General features: G+C 43.5%; 1 protein-coding gene across 2 annotated transcripts in view; it reads left to right on the forward strand.

The window, feature by feature from the left end:
• Positions 1-19706, forward strand: part of aig1 (androgen-induced 1 (H. sapiens)) — a 126237-nt gene that overhangs the window by 42893 nt on the left and 63638 nt on the right. For both annotated transcript variants that reach the window (XM_048535473.2, XM_048535474.2), the window contains exons 2-3: positions 5341-5496; positions 14683-14784. In XM_048535473.2, the coding sequence (XP_048391430.1) occupies positions 5341-5496; positions 14683-14784 (258 nt within the window). The remainder of the gene's footprint in view (positions 1-5340; positions 5497-14682; positions 14785-19706) is intronic.

Below are 19706 nucleotides of genomic sequence, written 5' to 3' on the forward strand. Positions count from 1 at the left end.
TACTACAGTATGGTTAGGTGGGTCTACATAAATGCAATTTACTAGTGACATTGAAAATACCTGCAGGAGTAGGCCATTCAGCCCTTGAAGCTTGCTCTGCCATTCGATCGGATCATGGCCAATCATAACTCAGTAGACTGTTCCCTGTTTCTCCCCATGCTCTTTGATCCCTTCAGCCATAAGAGCTATATCTAATTCCTTCTTGGAAACATTCAGTGTTCTGGTGTCAACCATTTTCTGTGGCAGAGAGTTCCACAGGCTCACCACTCTCTGTGAAGATATTTCTCCTCATTTCAGTCCTAAATATCCTACACCAAATCCTTATTCTATGACACCTCTTTCTGGACTTCCCAGTGATTGGGAACATTCTTCTTGCATTTACTATTTTTAGGCCCATTAGAAGTTTATAGGTTTCTCTGAGATTCCCCCTCAATCTTCTAATATCGTCCTGACTGATCCAGTCCCTCCTCATATGTCAACCCTGCCATTTCAGGAATCAGCCCGGTAAACCTCTGTTGCAGTTTCTCTATCACCAGAACATCCTTCCTCAGAAAAGGAGATCAAAACTGCACACAACACTCCAGGTGTGGTCTCACCAAGGCCCTGTATAATCACCGCAAGACATCTCTGATCCTGTTCTCGAAGCCTCTCGGTATGAAGGTCAACGTATCGTTTACCATCTTTATTGCCTGCTGCACCTGCAATGTTTACCTTCAGTGACTGGTGCACAAGGACACCCAGAACTTGTGACACCAACCCCTTTCCTCATCTGTCACCTTTCAGGCAATAATCTATCTTCCTGTTTTTTGTTAGCAAAATAGATAACCTTGCATTTCTCCACATTACACTTTGTAGAAATATAGAAAATAGTATTTGGAGAAGGCTATTCAGCCCTTCAAGCTTGGTCCAGCATTCAATATGATCATGGTTGACCATCCAATTCAGCACTATGCTCCTGGTTTCTCCACGGCCCTTTTGATTCCTTTAACCCTAAGAACTATATCTATCCCTCTATCACCTGCCATATAATTAGCCACTCACTCAGCTTGACCAATTCTCACTGAAGCCTCTCTGCATCCTCTTCACAGTTCACCATCCCACCCAGATTTGTGTATGTTCAACCTTGGAAATATTACATCTCATTCCCTGATATATATAGCTGGATCTACTTGTGGTATTCCACTCGTCACTGCATGCCACTTGGGTTCTTGTTGGAAAGTTTACTGTTGATTCTTATTGTGAGTGAGCTGTCAACAGGAAATCTCAACCACTGTAAATCTGGCCGCATTCTCCACATAATCAATGGGAAAGAAGTGATGCATAATATTTGACTAGGGTTTTCAAAATCCAAAGGCAAGGTTTATCGCCAGCAGGGCATATCATTGGAAAATTATGCTATTTTTCCCTCAGGGTCTTTTCTATCCTATTTCCTTGCTGTGCTATGTTTGCAGGCAACTTAATTGAATCAAGTACAGTGCTGTCCACATCCTAAACTCTGAAAACTCCTCCCTGAACCAATCCACCTTTTAACCATTCCCTCCTCCTTCCAAACCCTCTGTAAATTGCAATAGTTCTGTAATGGCGACTAGCAGTCCTGCAGAAGGGCCACTGGACTCAAAATGTCAATCCTGTTTCTCTCCCACACATGCTACCATGCCTGCAGAGTTTCTCCAGAAACTTCTGGTTTTGTTTTAGATTTTCAGCATCCACACTTCTTTGTTTTACTCCAGTTAATTGACTTTACCAAATTTAACTCTGTAAATTGTGCCTCTTTGATTGTGCTTTTAATTTCCTGTCCTAATTTCACCAGAGGTGACTCACCATTATATCTTGATTGAAGACACTTCTGCAAGGGGTTTCAGGATATTGCATGATGTTAAATTTAAGATTATCACTTGGACCCCCATGCATTTCAGCTCCATGCGTCAGCGGCTACATGTTTTCTCACATAAGGGATTCCATTCAGTGTGGATAAAAAAGGTTTTGTGTATAAATTGCACCATATTTATTGGAAAAGAATTATGAAAACTGCCAATCCCTGTAACATTCCCCATAGCGACGTCCTGACCAATCAGATCCTACCTTTCCAGTCTGAGGCTAGTCAGTCAGCAATGATTCACAGTTAACAATACTGTGGCATCTCCATGCCAACCTTGATCCAACCAATCAGCACCCTCTACTTCTACTGTATAAATTGGTGTTTCCTTTCAAAGTTTGATTTCTTGTATACCTGTCCCGTTGCATCCAAGACAAAAAACACATTTTTAGCAATGCTTGTTTTAATGGTGCTGTATGATTACAAGTTTATTGTTGATGTTTGGCAGCCATTCAATTGTACTGTTTTTCTGATCTGAGTGTCTTGGGCAATGTTCTCTCCAATTTTCCTTCACTGTGCATGACTCCTTGATGCATTGTTTAATGGCCTATACAACCCCTATAAGGTTCTCACATGGCAATGCACGCTTGCTTCTGGCTTATTTATTCTCTAAATGATGGGTGCTAAGTGACAACATTGGTAGCAAATCTTTATGAGTCTAACCAATCACTGCAAAGAGTTAATGTTTAAGCATTTTTCCATATGACAGCTTACACAATGCTGCATAATTATATTAAAGTTAACTTGAAAAGAAATAGAGAAAAAGAGAATTTAAATGACTTTTCCCAAATTAATAGATTAGTTCTAATGAGTTTTTTCCTTCCACAGACTGGCTGAACTCAACGAATTTATTAGTTTGGAAGTCATTTTAGCCTTGTTACATGGAAATGAAGCATTTCATTATAAATCTTCCAAAACCCCATCGATTGCCATACATCTTAATCTCCACTCTCATCCCAACAGAACACACATTCCCTCACATCCTGCTCTCTTATCAAAGCAAACCTTGCAGTTGCTATAAGATTGAAATTGGTGTAAATGCTCAGTAGGATTGACGGCGAGAGAAATGGAGTTAATGGTTTTGGTCAATGATCTTTCGTCCGAACTGATAAATCCATTCTCCTCCAGTCCACAGTCTAGGTGATTGCAATCCCGATGACACTTAGGAAGATTGACACTATCTGGGGCAATGTAGCCCACTTGATTCAGTCGCATCTGCCAACTTCAATACCCACTCCAATGTTGTCGATTTGTAGCAGTGTGTACCGTACACAAGATACATAGCAGGAACCCTCTAATGCACCTTTGACAGCACCTCCCAAGTTCACAAATTCTACCATATAGAAGGGCAATGGCAGCAGATATGTGGGATAACCCTCGTCCCACCCTGCCCCTTATCCTTACCACCAACTGCAATTTCCTCTCCAAGCCACTTACCATCCAGACTTGGAGGTATATCTTCATTCCTTCAGTGTTGCTAGGTCAAAATCCTGCAACACCTCCCCCACCCAACAGCATTGCATATCTACCTACAGCACACAGACAACAACGGTTTAAGAGGGCAACTCACCACCACCATCTCAAGGCCAAAAGGATGAATTCTTCCTGGTAAAGAAATGAGTGGCTGCCTATTTCGATTTATATCCAATGTTTGGCCAACAAAATGGCAGAAATTTTTCACCAGCATTTCTCTGGGTGATGATGACCCTTTGAGATGGTTGTCCTGTTAATCAAAACTTTTAAAGAGAAACAGCCTTGGGATGGGTCTTAAAGTGGTAGAGCTGTGACTATTTTTTTGAGTAACTTGATCTATTGTGAGACTGTCCAAGAAAAGAGACATTGTTGATATATTGCCTTGGAAACAAATGGTCTTTGTTATTTGTGAGGATGACTACCTCGTGTTTACTCATTGGTGGAGAGCGCCTGGCACTCAATTCTGTTCTATATTTTATAGAAAGTGGTTAGTCATTTTTCCACCCTCCTTTGTTAAGACTCTCATTCCCAGAAGTAGGGGCACTATCACTTCCGCAGCTTTAACCAGCTGCAGTTGGCAGCAAGCTCTGGTCTATTGGTTGCTTCATCTCTTCATTCAGACAAGTGCAGTGCATCTGCACATTGTGCAGAATTTGGGTCAAAACTCCCCATAGCTGTTCAATAAAAACATCCCTTTTGATGTGGAAGTGATCGCTCAGTGTTACTACAACAACAACAACAGCTTGCATTGATATAGCATTTAGCATTGAAACACATCCCAAGGTGCTTATCAGGAGAAACACAAAACCAAACATATTACAAATGCTTGAGCTAATTTTTCTTCAGATTTGAGGCCAGTCTGCTCAGATGTGACTTTAGAATGTAATGGTAAAAGTCTTCAGATGGATGACACTGTATGAGCAATGTCCTGAAATGGTGTCAGTGGAGCAAATCATTCCATTCAGGGAAAATTACATCCATTTTGTTTCTTTTTAAATAAACAATGACAAACCCAATGAAGGAGACAATTGTCAAGTGTTTTCAGCTTGCACAGCATGAAGTGTCCCAGGCAGGAAATTTGAAAATAAACTGAAATGAAGGGTTCCTATTCGCTGTGGGCTAACTTCACTTGTGTCTATCCCTCTGATGGGAAAGGGTCAAAACTCAGAGAGCAGGCTGGACTTCTGTTCTCTGTCTGATCATACCTACTATCAGTTTGGTCAGGGCATCCCAAGTGCACTGATGCTATCTGAATCAATGCAGAAATCTTATTAAATTATGCATGTCAGCCTACAGTGATGTTTATAGGATGTTAGTTGCCATTCTGTGTTACAGTGACGTAGAATCAGCAGAGCAGGTGACCATTCTTCCCCTTGAGTGCTGACTGGAACCTGTACATCAATGGAGCTGCGGTGGACTAGGTTGACAGCGTGGAGTTCCTAGGACAATAACCAACAATCTATCCTTGCCCTCCCAAGAAGCTATAATGTTCAAGGAGGCACGGCAGCACCTGCTCTCCCTCAGGAAGCTGAGGAAGTTAGGCATATACACAAGGACCCTCACCAACTTTTACAGATTCACCATAGAAAGCATTCCCTTTGGGTGCGTAACAGCCTGGCATGGCAACTGCTCTGCCCAGGACTGTAAGGAACTACAGAAGGTTGCCATTCACCTTATCTACACCCCTCATGATTTTATAAACCTCTAAAAGGTCACCCTCAATGTACGACACTCCAGTGAAAAAGGTTCCACTCTATGCAGCCTCTCCTAATTGTTGGCAATTTGGGATAAGTTTCATCTTGCTATGCAAGTATGTAATGCTCCTGGGGGAGTTTTAACGTCAGGAATCAACAGTCCATTATATATCTCTCCCAGCCTTCATTAATGTTGGCATCAGTGGATCATTTAATGCTGTCACCACCTTATTTGTCAAAGCCAATATTAGTCTTACTGTGTGGGAGTGAGTAACTCATGTGTCGTTTGTTCGACAGGTGATACAGACTGTGTTCTTTGGAATCTGTGTACTGACGGACCTCTCGAGTCTCCTTACTCAAGGCACTAACGACCGAGAGCAGCAGAGACAGCTCAGGAAACTGATCTTTCTCAGAGACTGGGTGATGGCTGTCCTGGCATTCCCTGTGGGTGTGGTAAGTGGCTACGTTAACCCCTTTCCTGCCTTTAGCAGCCTTGTGGTCCAGTGCACAGAGCTTCACTCAGTAGGAATGTGTGTTGGGAAGTTGGGGGGAATTGTTGAAATGAGCTGAAATTTGAAAAAGATGGAATTTGTACATGTCAACATTGTCTGCATTTTGGAGAGGCCTGATGTGTACAGCGTTTTAAGTAGGAGCACCAAATGGGAACATACGGTTCTCGTGTACCTCAATCAAGGTCTGCGTTTGATCACCTTCCCCAGGATAGGAGCTTAACCATGTTTAATCCTGTCTTTCTAATTGCACTGCTGTCTTTCACAGTCTCCGTGATACATTACAAAATATCCTCTCTGCAGAAAAAAGACCATTGGGCCCAGTGAGCCTATGCTGATATTTTGTTCTATACAAGGCTGCATACAAGACTCATCCAACCCCACAAAAATATCATTCAATTCTCTTTTCTCTCAGGTGTCCATTCGCGGCTCCCCTTAAATCTGTCACTGCTTTCCACCTCAGCTGGTTGCCACGATGAGCTTAGTTGTTCTCACCACCCTCTGGGCGAAGAGATTTCTCCTAAGTTCTCCGTTAGATTTGTCAGCTGCTGGTTTTGTTTATGAGCCTTTATTTTGGCCATGCCAGCAAGCAGAAACAATTTACTTCTCAAGCCTTTGCACAATCTTGAGGACCTCCACCAGGTCACATGCCAGCCTTCTCATTTCAAGTAGAAGAAGCCCCATTGCTCTCCATTTAACACATCGTACTCTATTGATACATTGCGATAAAATGGCACAGAAGAATTCCAATTGTGTTCTAACCAATGTACGATGACATATCAGCAAAAAAAACCTGGAACACAAATACTTCATTGTTTGGACTGTGGTTTAACATTCATCATCAGGTTATTGTGGCAAAGACAGCTCGGCCAATTGAGTCCATTCTGGCTCATCCTCATTCCTCTGCACTATCCCTGTGGACCTTTAAGTTCATTTCCTCCAGTCTGTCCAACTTCTTTTAGCAATTTTTTGATGAGCTAAGCTTCCACGCCGGATAGTGAAAGCAATTAATCAACTTACGTTCCAGTTTTTTTTTCTCTGTCAGTCTCTCTCTTTTTTTGTTCCTTTTGTGTTCAGGATCAGACCCTTATTATTTTCATCTAGCATGCAGCACTTCTTTTTTGAATGAACTTCACTTCTTTATTTATCTGTTCAATTGCTTAATTGAGTCCTTGTACAAATCATTAACCCAATCTCTATCTGTCCTGCTTTTAAACTTGGCTCACATGCGATATAAAACTGCAGATGCTAGAAGCCTGAAACAAACATAAATTGCTAGAGAAACTCAGCAGGTCTGTCTGCATCTGTGGACACAGAAACACAATCAACATTTTGAATACTTTATGAGGGTTTCTGCTTTTACCACCATTATAGGCAGTGAGTTCCAGATTCCTATTATACCTACTGGGTGTAAACATCACTTTCTCTGTAAACGTCCTGTCCCACACCTTCAATCTGTATGCTCTGGTCATTGATCCCACTATCAAGTGCCTTCCTGTCTACCCGATCAATGCCCCTCATAATGTTATACTTCTCAATCATGTCACCCCTCATCTCCTCTGCTGTACAGAAAACGACGCCAGTCTGTCCAATCTCTTCATAATTAAAACTCTTCAGCTCAGGCAACATCCTGGTAAATCTCCCCTGCACCCTCTCGTGTGTTATCGCATTCTTCCTATAATATGGATTCCAGAACTCCACAAAATACTCCAGCTGCGGCCGAGCCAATGTTTTATACAGTTCCAGAATCACGTCCCTGCTCCACAACTCTACGCCTCAGCACTTGAAGGCAAATATACCATGTGCCATTTTAGCCACTTTATCAAACTGACATACTATCTTACGGACAAGGCTCCTTCAACCGTTGGTGCTTCCCAGTGTCCAAGCATTTATTATGTATTCCCTTGTCTCGTTTGTCCTGCCTCAGTGTATCACCTTGCACTTGCTTGGATTGGATTCAATTTGCCACTGATCAACCTATCCAGCCATCCATATATCTTCCTGTAGTGTAAGGCTATCTCTTTCACTACTTACAACCCCACAAACTTTCATATCATCCATGAACCTGTTGATCAACTATCCTGCATTCAAGTCTAAATCATTTATACATCCCACAAATAGCAAGTCCCCAAACGCTGATCCCTGCAGAACCCCACTGGACTCAGGATTCCAGGAACAAAAACAGTCCTCAACCATCACCCTCTGCTTCCTGCTACTCAGCCAATTCTGGATCAATTTGCCAAATTTCCTTGGATCCCATATGCTGTTACCTTCACTATCAGTCTCCCATGCAGGACCTTAGCAAAAGCCTTGCTGAATTCCGAGTAGGCTACATGAAAATCACTTCACTCATCTACACACTTTGAAAAATTCAATCAAACTGGTCAGACATAGCCTCCCCTTAACAAAACCATGCTAACTGTTCTTGATGAATCTCAACCTGTTCAAGTGCATATTAATTCTGTCCCTTAGAATTACTTCCAATAGTTTCCCTACCAGTGAAATTTGGTTGTCTGGACTTTAGTTTCCTGGCTTATCTTGAGCTCCTTTCTTGAATAACAGTACCACAATTGGCTGTCGTCCAGTTTATCTGTGGCCAGAGAGGTATTGAAAATTATTGCCAGCCCCCCTGCCCATCCTCCCCTGCCTTACCCATCACATTGGGATGCGTCTGGCCCTGGAAATTTACCTATTTGTAAGCCTGTCTGACCAGGAGGTCTGATCTCAGCCGAGGAGCGTTAGCATGGTCAGTCAGCTACTTGGGGTGTTCGCGGTTAGGGGTTGTGTTTCATTACAGCCGCAGGACAGAGCCACAGTCAGTCTTGAACAATGACAAGATGTCATGCTATGCTAGGCATCAGAAAAACACAAAGCACTCCGACAGACAAAGTTCATACACGAAATGGCACTAAGGGTAGGTAGCCTGTGTCTCTTCTTTCTTGTATCTCCAGTTACTATGACAGTTGATCACACAGTTGAATAGTGATACATTTACAAATGTGAGATTCTATTTCCAATTAAGTGTCACCCTTGCCACCATGTGCCTAGAGAAGATTGCCCTTTCTGTTTCTCCCCCATTTCATGCACCATGAAGGCCTATTTCAGGTTGGCAGCATTTAACCTGGTGTACAGTTCCGGCAGCAAGAATCCCAGGAGGTCATGGTAGTGGCAAGTATTTCTGCCATACATGAACATAAGATAGCATGGGTGCAGCACCATAGAAGTGCGGTTCACACAAAATAAGACATTAGAGCAAAAGAACACCATTCAACCCATCAAGTCTACTCTGCTATTCGAAGAGATCATGGTTGATCTAATAATCCTCAACTTCACTTTCCTGCATAACCCCATAACTCTTGACTCCCTTCCTGAGTAAGAATCTATCTTAGCCTTGAACATAGTTAATGACCCAGCCTCAACTACACTCTGTGGTAAAGAATTCTACAGATTCACTACCTTCTGAGTGAAGAAATTCGTCCTCATTCTATCTTAAATGTATGATCCCTTTTTCTGAGAATACGAGTCCTGGTCCAACACTGTCCAGCAAGGAGAAACAACCTTTCTGCATCTACTGTGTCAAGGCTTCGAAGAATATTAATGTTTGAGATGAGATGAACTGCAGAAATCATGAAATAACTGGCTGCAGCTTACAGAGAGAAACCCTTTCTGTAATTGACACTTAGCTCATCTTGCTTGGGGTCATCCCTTTGTTTCTGCTTGTGATTTAAATAAGGCGCCCAATGATGTGGTGTAGTTTAATACCCACTCTTTATTGCTGACATTCTTAGACAATTTCCAGAAAAGTTTGCTTAACATCTAAGTGAGGGCTTGAAAAAAGTGTCTCAGGAAGTTTTCTGAGGTCCCTCAAGAATCCCGATCAAACTTCGAATAGCTAGTGCTCAGTGGAAGATGATTTAAATAGTGCTAAACGTTCTAAGCATCATGTTAACTTCCAATCAGCTGATTGCTAGTCAGAGAGGACATTAGGTCAGAGGAACACCAGCCAAATGCTATGCAGACTTCTTAGCCAGTCCATTTAATCAGCGTTCACCTCGTTAACACACTTCTGGCACTGTTCCTATTGCAAACTTCAACTCCTTTATCAAGGTGACACCTTGTGGAAAGGTTGTCCAGATTGGGACTAGAATTTAGAAGATTGAAGGTGATCTATTGAAACCTGCAGGGAATTGACAGAGTGGATGCAGAAAGGATGTTTCTCTCCATTTTGAGCTGTCTTCACCCAGAGAGTGGTGAGCCTTTGGAATTCTCTGCTACAGAATGAGTAGTGATCAAAACAGTGAATGCTTTCAAGAAGGAGTTAGGTATAGTTATAAAAGCTAAAGGGATCAAAGGGCATGGGGAGAAAGCAGGAGCAGGGTTCTGAGCTGAATGATTATTGCCAGAGAAAATAACACTTGAGTTCCACTAATACTTGGCTCAATTAATGGTTTACGAGATGCAGTGCATGGAAATTACAGAGCCATGTCAATGGCTGTAAATTTTTAATTGCAATTCGTAATGGTACTTTGCATCCTCACTGTTTTATTATGGAGCCAATGCACACCCAACAATCCAATCATGACTTTTTATAGTTAGTTAACAGAACATCTTAGGTTGACCAGTCGGTAATGGGATGCCATAAGACACAGAATTGTTTAAACAACACTTCCTTCTGTGACCAAGCCAAATCTGTATCCAACTTACCAACTCACCGTAGATCGTATGTGGCTTAATCTACTGGACCAGTCTCCCATGAGGCATGTGTCATATGCCTCAGTAAAGTCCATGTAGTCAACATGCACTGTCCTATCTTCGTCAATCAAACTCATCAAAAAACTCAATTATATTTGTGAGACAAGACTTCCGCTGCACATAGCCATGCTGACTATTGCAACTAACCCTTCCTTTTCAAAATGCAAGTAAATCCTGCCCCTTAGAATCTTCTCCAATTATTTCCCGACCAGTGTAAGGTTCATCAGCCTGTATTTTCCCGGATTGTCCTTTTTGTACTTTCTTAAACAAAGGAACAACGTTGGCTATTTTCTAGCCTTCTTTCCCTGATGCTGAAGAGAATCTTGGTCAAAGATCTCTGTCAAGGCCCCAGCAAACTCTTACCTTGTCTCCCTCAAAATCCTGGGGTAGATCCTGTCAGGTCCTTGGGGACTTATCTACCTTCATGTTTTTGCATTTGGACAAGTCATGTGATGTGAGTGAACATGAGCATTAGTGGAAGGGAGGTGAGGATCTCAGAAGATCCTTTAGGAAGTAAAGTGTAGAAAACCAAGATAGGCACAGTCTAATCTTCCTTTCTAATAAAAACAAAATCCTGCCGATGCTGTAGCACAGTAAAAAGCACAGAGAATATCGGAGATATTCAGCAGGTCTGGCAGCATCTGTGGAGACAGAAGCAGAGTTAATGTTTCAAGTACGATATGACACTTCTTCAAAGTTCTTCAGAGTTCTGAAGAAGAGCCAAAACAATCTTGAAACAATAACTTTTTCTCTCCCACAGATGCTACTGCGCCTACTGATATTCTCCAGCATTCTCTGAGCTTGCTTCTAATCTTTCCTGATGTGCCTCAGGAGATTGGAGCTGATCTGCTGGTCTCATAAGGAGAGTTAATGAAATAAAACATGCCCATTTGGTTCTTTGTAGCCTTGGATACCCTTCCTATGGTCTTGTCTAGGAGGACTCAGAGTGCATACTCAACAGAGTTTAGAAAGATGTAGGGGAATTGATTTATTGATTGATTGATTTTATTCTTGTCACATGTATCAAGATACAGTGAAAAGGCATGCTTTGTGCACTGTACATACCGTATAAAGTGCATCAGGATATCAAAACAGAGTGGAAGAAGTGTTACAGGCACAGAGAAGGTGCAGAGAGAGAGACCAGAATTAATATTTCAGAGGTTTGCACAAAAGTCTGTAGCAGCAGGGAAAAAGCTGCTGTTGAATCTATTTGTACATGTATTCAAACTTTTATATCATCTACTCGACAGAAAAGGGTGGAAGAGAATATAACCGGGGTGGGAGTGGTCTTTGGTTGGTTGCTTTCCTGAGGCAGTGGCAAGAATAGATGGAGTCAATGGACGGAAGGCTGGTTTGTGTGATGGACTGGGCTGTGTTCATGTTTCTCTGCAGTTTCTTGTGGTCTTGAGAAGAGCAGTTACCATGCCAAGCTGTGCCACGTCCAGGTAGGATGCTTTCTACGGTGCATCTATAAAAATTGGTAACGGTCCTTGTGGACATGTTGGATTTCTTTAGTCTCCTGAGGAAGTAGAGATGTTGGTTGTACTTTCTTGACCATTGCTTCTGCATGAGTGGACCAACACAGATAGTTGGTGCCCTCCATTCCAACTCCTGAAGTCAATAACAAGCTCCTTCATTTTGCTGGTGTTGATGGAGAGATTATATTCTTTATACCATGCTGCTAAGGGCTCAATCTCTTTCCTGTATTCTGTCTTGTTGTTGTTTCATTGGATCTTATTGAAACTTACAGAATACTGGAAGGCCCAGACAGAGTTTCCACGTGTAGGAGTAACTGGGACCCAAAGGCAAAGCCTCAGAATGAGGGATAGCCCTTTAGAATTGAGATGAGGAGGAATTTCTTCAGCCTGAGGGTCGTGAATCTGTGGAACGCATTGCTGCAGACATCTCTGGAGACCAAGTCATTAAGTGTGTTTAAGACAGTTCTTGATTAGTAAGTGCATCAAAGATTTCGGGGAGAAGGCAGGAGAATGAGGTTGAGAAACATATTAGCTGTGATTGAATGGTGCAGCAGACTCAATGGGCCAAATAGCCAAATTCTGCTCCTGTATCTTATGCTATTACAGTAGGCCACAGCAGCTTCCTTCCTTGCTCAAACCACAATTAGGATTGTCATTGGAGCCTGAAGACATCCTCAGATCCTGATATCCAAAACAAAAGCTCAACGGTTTTTGTTGAGCAGGTATTGTGATCAATTAAGAATGTTTTCTGGATGATTTTAACTGGTCAGGTATTTTATACCTAAATAGGTTGACTGACCATGTAATAAGCTTTACCCTCAGGAAATCAAGTGTTACTGGCAGGAGCTAAACTGCGGGTTTGAGAGTTCCTGGAGTATTTCTCAGGTACAACCTTAGTGCTAAGCCTGTGTAACTGAATTGTAATATGTACTTGCTCTTATGTCTCCCAAGAGGATTATTGTGTAATTTGTAAGTAATATAACTAGTTTTTAAGTACCAAATAATAAGCCTACCCTCTTTTCTCAGAACTATGCCTCTCCTCTGCTGCAGGTTTTGTGTAGGTACTCTTCCCATATGTTTGAAATAACTTCAATAACAAGGATTTGTGACAGTGAGTCTACACTACACATCTACACATTGGGGGCAGCACGGTGGCTCAGTGGTTAGTACAGCTGCTTCCCAGTGCCAGGGACCCAGGTTTGATCCCACCCTCAGGCCACTCTCTGTGTGGAATTTCCCTGTGTCTGCATGGGTTTCCTCCAGGTGCTCCAGTTTCCTCCCAGAGTCCAAAAAAGTGCAGGGTAGGAGGATTGGCCATGCTAAATTGCCCATTGTTGCCCTTTGCTGAGGAATCTGTAGGATTAGGTGGGTCATAGGAGAATGGGTCTGGGTGGGGTGCTCTGAGGGCCGGTGTGGACTTATTGGGCCGAAGGGCCTGTTTCCACACTGCAGAGATTCTGTTCTATGAAATCTCAGAATGTTGCAGAGGACATGAACACAACATGTACCACCAAACCTTCCAATATCTGGAGGATTGAAAATGCCCCTCAATCTACAAAGTTGTCGAGTGAAGCTATTCTTCTTCATTTCCTCCTAACTTGTTCGCTTTCAAATTCCCTGACAGAGGAACAGTTTCCACAGATCAACTTTACTAATTACCTTCATCATTTGGTATTTGTTAATTAGATCGCCCTTGAAGTCTCCTCTGTTCCTTTTTGACAGATTCTGTAACTTTTTTTCTGCTGAATGCTGTTTGTGATACAGTGGCAAGTTTAAAAAATTGCACTTCAAGGGAAGAGGTTGCTGCTGGCTCAGCCAACATTTATTACTTATCCTGTGTTGTCCTGGAGATGGTGATAGTAAAAACTCTGTCCAAGGGTCACAGTCTGAGGGCTCGGGGTAGACCATTTGAGACGGCGGTGAGGAGAGATTTCTTCACCCAAAGAGTGGTGAGCCTGTGGAATTCATTACTCCAGGTAGTAGTTGATGCCAAAACATTGAATGTATTCAAGAAGCAGCTAGATATAGTGCTTGGGGTGAAAGGTTATGGGGGGAAAGCAGGATTACGCCATTGAATTAGAGGATCATCCACGATCATGAAGAATGGCAGAGCAGGCTCAAAAGGCTGAATGGCCTCCTGCTTCTCCTTTCTTTTATGCTTCTCTGTTCCTCTCCTTCAAGTGCTGGTTTGGGTGGTGTAGGTAGACCAGTCTGCTGTAAGGGAGGGTCTTTGGCCCAGTGACACTGAAGGAGTGGTGACATTGTCCAAATTCAAAATAGTGAATGACTTTTTGGGCGAGGGACGTGCGGAGCAGATTTCCTATGTATTTGTTGCTCTTGGCCTTCTAGATGGTAGAGGCTACAGGCTTGCAAGGTCCTCTTGAAGTAACCTCAGGGTGAGTTCTGCAGTACAGCTTTTAGATAGTCAGCACCGCTGCGTGTCAGTGGTAATGTGGGTGAAATGCCAATCAAGTGCACCACTTTGTCCTGGATTCAGTGTTTTGGAGCTGCTCTCATCCAGGCAAGTGGGGAGTATTCCATCACGCTCCTGACTTATGCCTTATTGATGGTGGGCAGGCTTTGAGGAGCCAAAAGGTGAGGTTCTCACTGCAAGAATCCAAGCCTCTGACCTGCTCTTTTAGCAATGGTGTTCCTATGGCAAGTCCAGTTCATTTTCTGATCATTGGTAATCCTTGGGATGTTGATATATCAATGTTTTGTTTGACAGAAGAAGTTAGAAATCAGAGTAAGTCACAGCTGGGAACGTATTCAATGTTTTTCACAGGCAGGAACAACGTCAGCTTATTCCAAAGCATCATGTAATACTCAAGCTTCTGTACTACATAAGTTCAAAGAAGAAAGATATTGTTACTTCAGTCTGACTTCTGGTTCCCTTGCAGATGGTGGTGACACTGTTCTGGACCTTGTACCTATACGATCGGGAGCTGGTTTATCCAAAAATCCTGGACAGTTTTATACCACCATGGATTAACCATGGAATGGTGAGTACAACAAGGGCAGCTGTCCCAACTGTGGATTTTTTCTTTTGTTGGGAGAGTGATGAAGAAAGGGAAATTACCCCCTCAGCAAAACTGGAATGATCTTCCTGCCCATTTCACTCACCTCTACTTAATTTCACCTATTAATGTAATCTAGCCTAAGTTTGTTCTGTGTAACATCATGTTTGATTTACATGCCTTTTAGTGAAACAATGAGCTAGATAAATCAGTGTATAAAGAAAAAGACACATAGAGGCACAAAGGAACTGACAGGACTGTCATAACATAATTCAAAGATCTGCTGATGCTGGAAATCTGAAACTAAAACAGAAATTGCTGGGGAAACTCAACAGGACTGACAACACCTGTAAGGAGAGAAAGCAGAGTTAACGTTTCAGGTCCAGTGACCTTACATCAGAACCAGACTCTGATCAACGGTAATAAAATGTGAGGCTGGATGAACACAGCAGGCCAAGCAGCATCTCAGGAGCACAAAAGCTGACGTTTCGGGCCTAGACCCTTCATCAGAGAGAGGGATGGGGAGAGGGAACTGGAATAAATAGGAAGAGAGGGGGAGGCGGACCAGAGATGGAGAGTAAAGAAGATAGGTGGAGAGAGTATAGGTGGGGAGGTATGGAGGGGATAGGTCAGTCCAGGGAAGACGGACAGGTCAAGGAGGTGGGATGAGGTTAGTAGGTAGATGGGGGTGCGGCTTGGGGTGGGAGGAAGGGATGGGTGAGAGGAAGAACAGGTTAGGGAGGCAGAGACAGGTTGGACTAGTTTTGGGATGCAGTGGGTGGGGGGGAAGAGCTGGGCAGGTTGTGTGGTGCAGTGGGGGGAGGGGATGAACTGGGCTGGTTTAGGGATGCAGTTGGGGAAGGGGAGATTTTGAAACTGGTGAAGTCCACATTGATACCATTAGGCTGCAGGGTTCTCAGGCGGAATATGAGTTGCTGTTCCTGCAACATTTGGGTGGCATCATTGTGGCACTGCAGGAGGCCCATGATGGACATGTCATCTAAAGAATGGGAGGGGGAGTGGAAATGGTTCACACTGCCCTCCAACCCCACCACACCCGGCACCTTCCCCTGCAACCGCAGGAAATGCTACACTTGCCCCCACACCTCCTCCCTCACCCCTATCCCAGGCCCCAAGATGACATTCCACATTAAGAAGAGGTTCACCTGCACATCTGCCAATGTGGTATACTGCATCCACTATACCCGGTGTGGCTTCCTCTACATTGGGGAAACCAAGCGGAGGCTTGGAGACCGCTTTGCAGAACACCTCCGCTCAGTTCGCAACAAACAACTGCGCCTCCCAGTTGCAAACCATTTCCACTTCCCCTCCCATTCTTTAGATGACATGTCCATCATGGGCCTCCTGCAGTGCCACAATGATGCCACCCGAAGGTTGCAGGAACAGCAACTCATATTCCGCCTGGGAACCCTGCAGCCCAATGGTATCAATGTGGACTTCACCAGTTTCAAAATCTCCCCTTCCCCAACTGCATCCCTAAACCATACCAGTTCATCCCCTCCCCCCACTGCACCACACAACCTGCCCAGCTCTTCCCCCCCACCCACTGCATCCCAAAACCAGTCCAACCTGTCTCTGCCTCCCTAACCTGTTCTTCCTCTCACCCATCCCTTCCTCCCACCCCAAGCCGCACCCCCATCTACCTACTAACCTCATCCCACCTCCTTGACCTGTCCGTCTTCCCTGGACTGACCTATCCCCTCCCTACCTCCCCACCTGCACTCTCTCCACCTACCTTCTTTACTCTCCATCTTCGGTCCGCCTCCCCCTCTCTCCCTATTTATTCCAGTTCCCTCTCCCCATCCCTCTCTCTGACGAAGGGTCTAGGCCCGAAACGTCAGCTTTTGTGCTCCTGAGATGCTGCTGGGCCTGCTGTGTTCATCCAGCCTCACATTTTATTATCTTGGAATTCTCCAGCATCTGCAGTTCCCATTATCTCTGATCAATGGTATCCAAGTTGTAACACCAGGTTCTGTAAGAGGTGTTTCTGTTCTGAAGAATAAGGAACCTCACCTTCTAGTCTTCAATTCTGACATTGAGATGGTGCAAAAGGTATGTAAACTGTGAAAAAATTGCAGATTTTGCAAATTTGAGTTGCAGGGAATATTTTGTATCATTAAAGTGAACGATTCGTAAGCACTACATGTATAGAGTGAAGTCCTCACTGAATTAGCTTATCCATAAGGAGGTCTCCAAGTAAATGAACTTATTTTAAGTCTTACACTGTCATGAGCACTGGCTATAGTGGGTCCAATTTGATGCAGTGAGTTAAGACTGTTGAATATCACATAAGACTATTGTGTTGGTCAACACTGCATGCTATGGCTTCCCAAGTATGGAAAAAGGATGATCCAAATTTGTTCAAATAGACCTTAGAGGCAGTCTCACAACAGGGTAGATGGAGTTACACCCAATGAACAGGGATATGGCTGCCATTTTTAAATGAGTTTACAAGTTGTACATCGCTTTTGCGTTCAAGCATAGTAGTGAGCATCATTGGCTGAAGCATAGAGCTTTGCAGCACTACAGCATGGAAACAGATTCTGTCCAACTCATTCATGCCAGCTGGATATCCTAACTTACTTTGTCCCATTTGCCAGCACTTGGCCCATATCCCCTCTAAACCGTTCCTATTCATGTACTCATCCAGATGCCTTTTCAATGTTATAGTTGCACCAGCCTCCAACACCCCCTCTGGCAGTTCATTCCATACACTGTCCAGAGAAAGTATGTTCCTGCTAGGGTGAAAGGAAAGGGTGGTGGTTGTAGGGAATGCTGGATGACTAGGAAAATTGAGGTTTTTATAAAGAACAATGAAGAAGTATATGTCAGGATAGACAACTGGGATTGAGTGAATCTCTGGAACAATATAAAAGCAGTAGGAGTGCACTTAAGCAGGAAATCAGGAGGGCAGAAAGGGAAAATGAGATAGCTTTGGCAATTTGGGTTAAATACAATCAAAAGTTTATCCTATAAATACATGAAGGACAAACGAGTAACAGGGGCGAGAACAGGGCCCCATAAAGCTCAGCAAGGCCACCTCTGTGTGGAACCGCAGGAGATGGGGGAGGTACTAAATGTGTATTTTGCATCAGTGTTTATTGTGGAGAAGGATATGGAAGATAGAGAATGCGGAGAAATAAATAGCAAAATCTTGAAAAATGTGCTTGTTACTAAGGAAAAGGTGCTGGATGTCCTAAAATGCATCAAGATGGATAAATCCCAGGGACCTGATCAGGTGTACCTGAGAACTCTGTGGGAAGCTCGGGAAGTGATTGCTGGGCCCCTTGCTGAGATATTTGTATCATCGATAACCAAAGGGAAGGTGCCAGAAGGCTGGAGGTTGGCTAACGTGGTGCCACTGTTTAAGAAAGGTGGTGAAGAAAAGCCAGGGAACTATAGACCGATGAGTCTGACATCGGTGGTGGGCAAGTTGTTGGGGGGAATCCTGAGGGGCAGGATTTACATGTATTTGGAAAGGCGAGGACGGTTTATGGATAGTCAACATGGGTTTGTGCATGGGAAATCATGTCTCAATAACTTGATTGGGTTTTTGGAAGAAATAACAACGAAAATTGATGAGGGCAAAACAGTGGACGTGATCTGTATGGGCTTTAGTAAAGCATTTGACAAGGCCCCTGATGGTCAACCTGTTAGCAATGTTAGATCACCTGGAATACAGGGTGAAATCAACATTTAGATATTTCAATGGCTCAAAGGTAGAAGACCGAGGGTGGTGGTGAAGATCTGCTTTTCAGACTGGAGGCCTGTGACCAGCAGGATCGGTGCTGGGTCCGCTGCTGTATGTCATTTACGTAAATGATTTGGATGTGAATACAGGACTTATGGTTTGTAGGTTTACAGATGACACTAAAATCGAAGGTGTACCGGAGAGTGAAGAAGGTTATTTCAGAGTACGATGGGACCTTAGTCAGATGGGCCAATGGGTCAAAGAGTGGCAGATGGAGTTTAATTTAGACAAATGTGAGGCACTGCATTTTGGAAAGGCTCTTAATGGTAAGGTCCTGTGGAGTGTTGTTGAATGAAGAGACCTTGGAGTGCAAGTATATAGTTCCTTGAAGCTGGAGTCACTGGTGCATCGGATAGTGAGGAAGGAGTTTTGTGTGTTTGCCTTTATTTGTCAGTGCATTGTGCTTAGGAGTTGGGATGTCATGTTGCAGCTGTACAGGACTTTGGCTAGGCCACTTTTGAAATACTGTGTTCAATTCTGGTCTTCTGCTGAAGGAAAAAATTTTGAAACTTGAAAAGTTTCAGAAAAATAATTACAAGGATATTGCCAGCGTTGGAGGGTCTGAGTTATCGGCAGAGGCTAAATAAGTTGGCACTGTTTTCCCTGGAACAGGCTGAGGGGTAACCTTATAGAGGTTGATAAAAGCATGAGGGGCATGGATAGGGGTGAATAGAAATGGTCTTTTCCCCAGAGTAGGGAGTCCAAAACTAGAGGGGCATAGATTTAAGGAGAGGGAGGAAAGCTTTAAAAGGGACCTAAGGGGCAACTTTTTCATGTAGAGGATGGTGCATGTATGGAATGAGCTGCCAGAGGAAGTGGTGGAGGCTGGTACAATGACAACATTTAAAAGGCATCTGGATGGGTACATGAATAGGAAGGGATTAGAGGGATATGGACCAAATGCTGGCAAATGGGACTAGATTAATTTGGGACATCTGGTTGGTGTGGACGAGCTGGAGTGAAGGGTCCATTTACATACTGTACAGCTCTATGACTCTATGTTTCTATGACACGCACCACCCACCGCATAAAAAAGTTGTCCCTTAGGCTGCTTTTATATTTTTCCCTTCCTGCCTTAAACCTATGCCATCTGGGAAAAAGGCCTTATCCACACACTTCATGATTTTATAAACAT

The sequence above is a fragment of the Stegostoma tigrinum genome, chromosome 9 (assembly GCF_030684315.1).
Source record: "Stegostoma tigrinum isolate sSteTig4 chromosome 9, sSteTig4.hap1, whole genome shotgun sequence".
Taxonomy (NCBI): domain Eukaryota; kingdom Metazoa; phylum Chordata; class Chondrichthyes; order Orectolobiformes; family Stegostomatidae; genus Stegostoma; species Stegostoma tigrinum.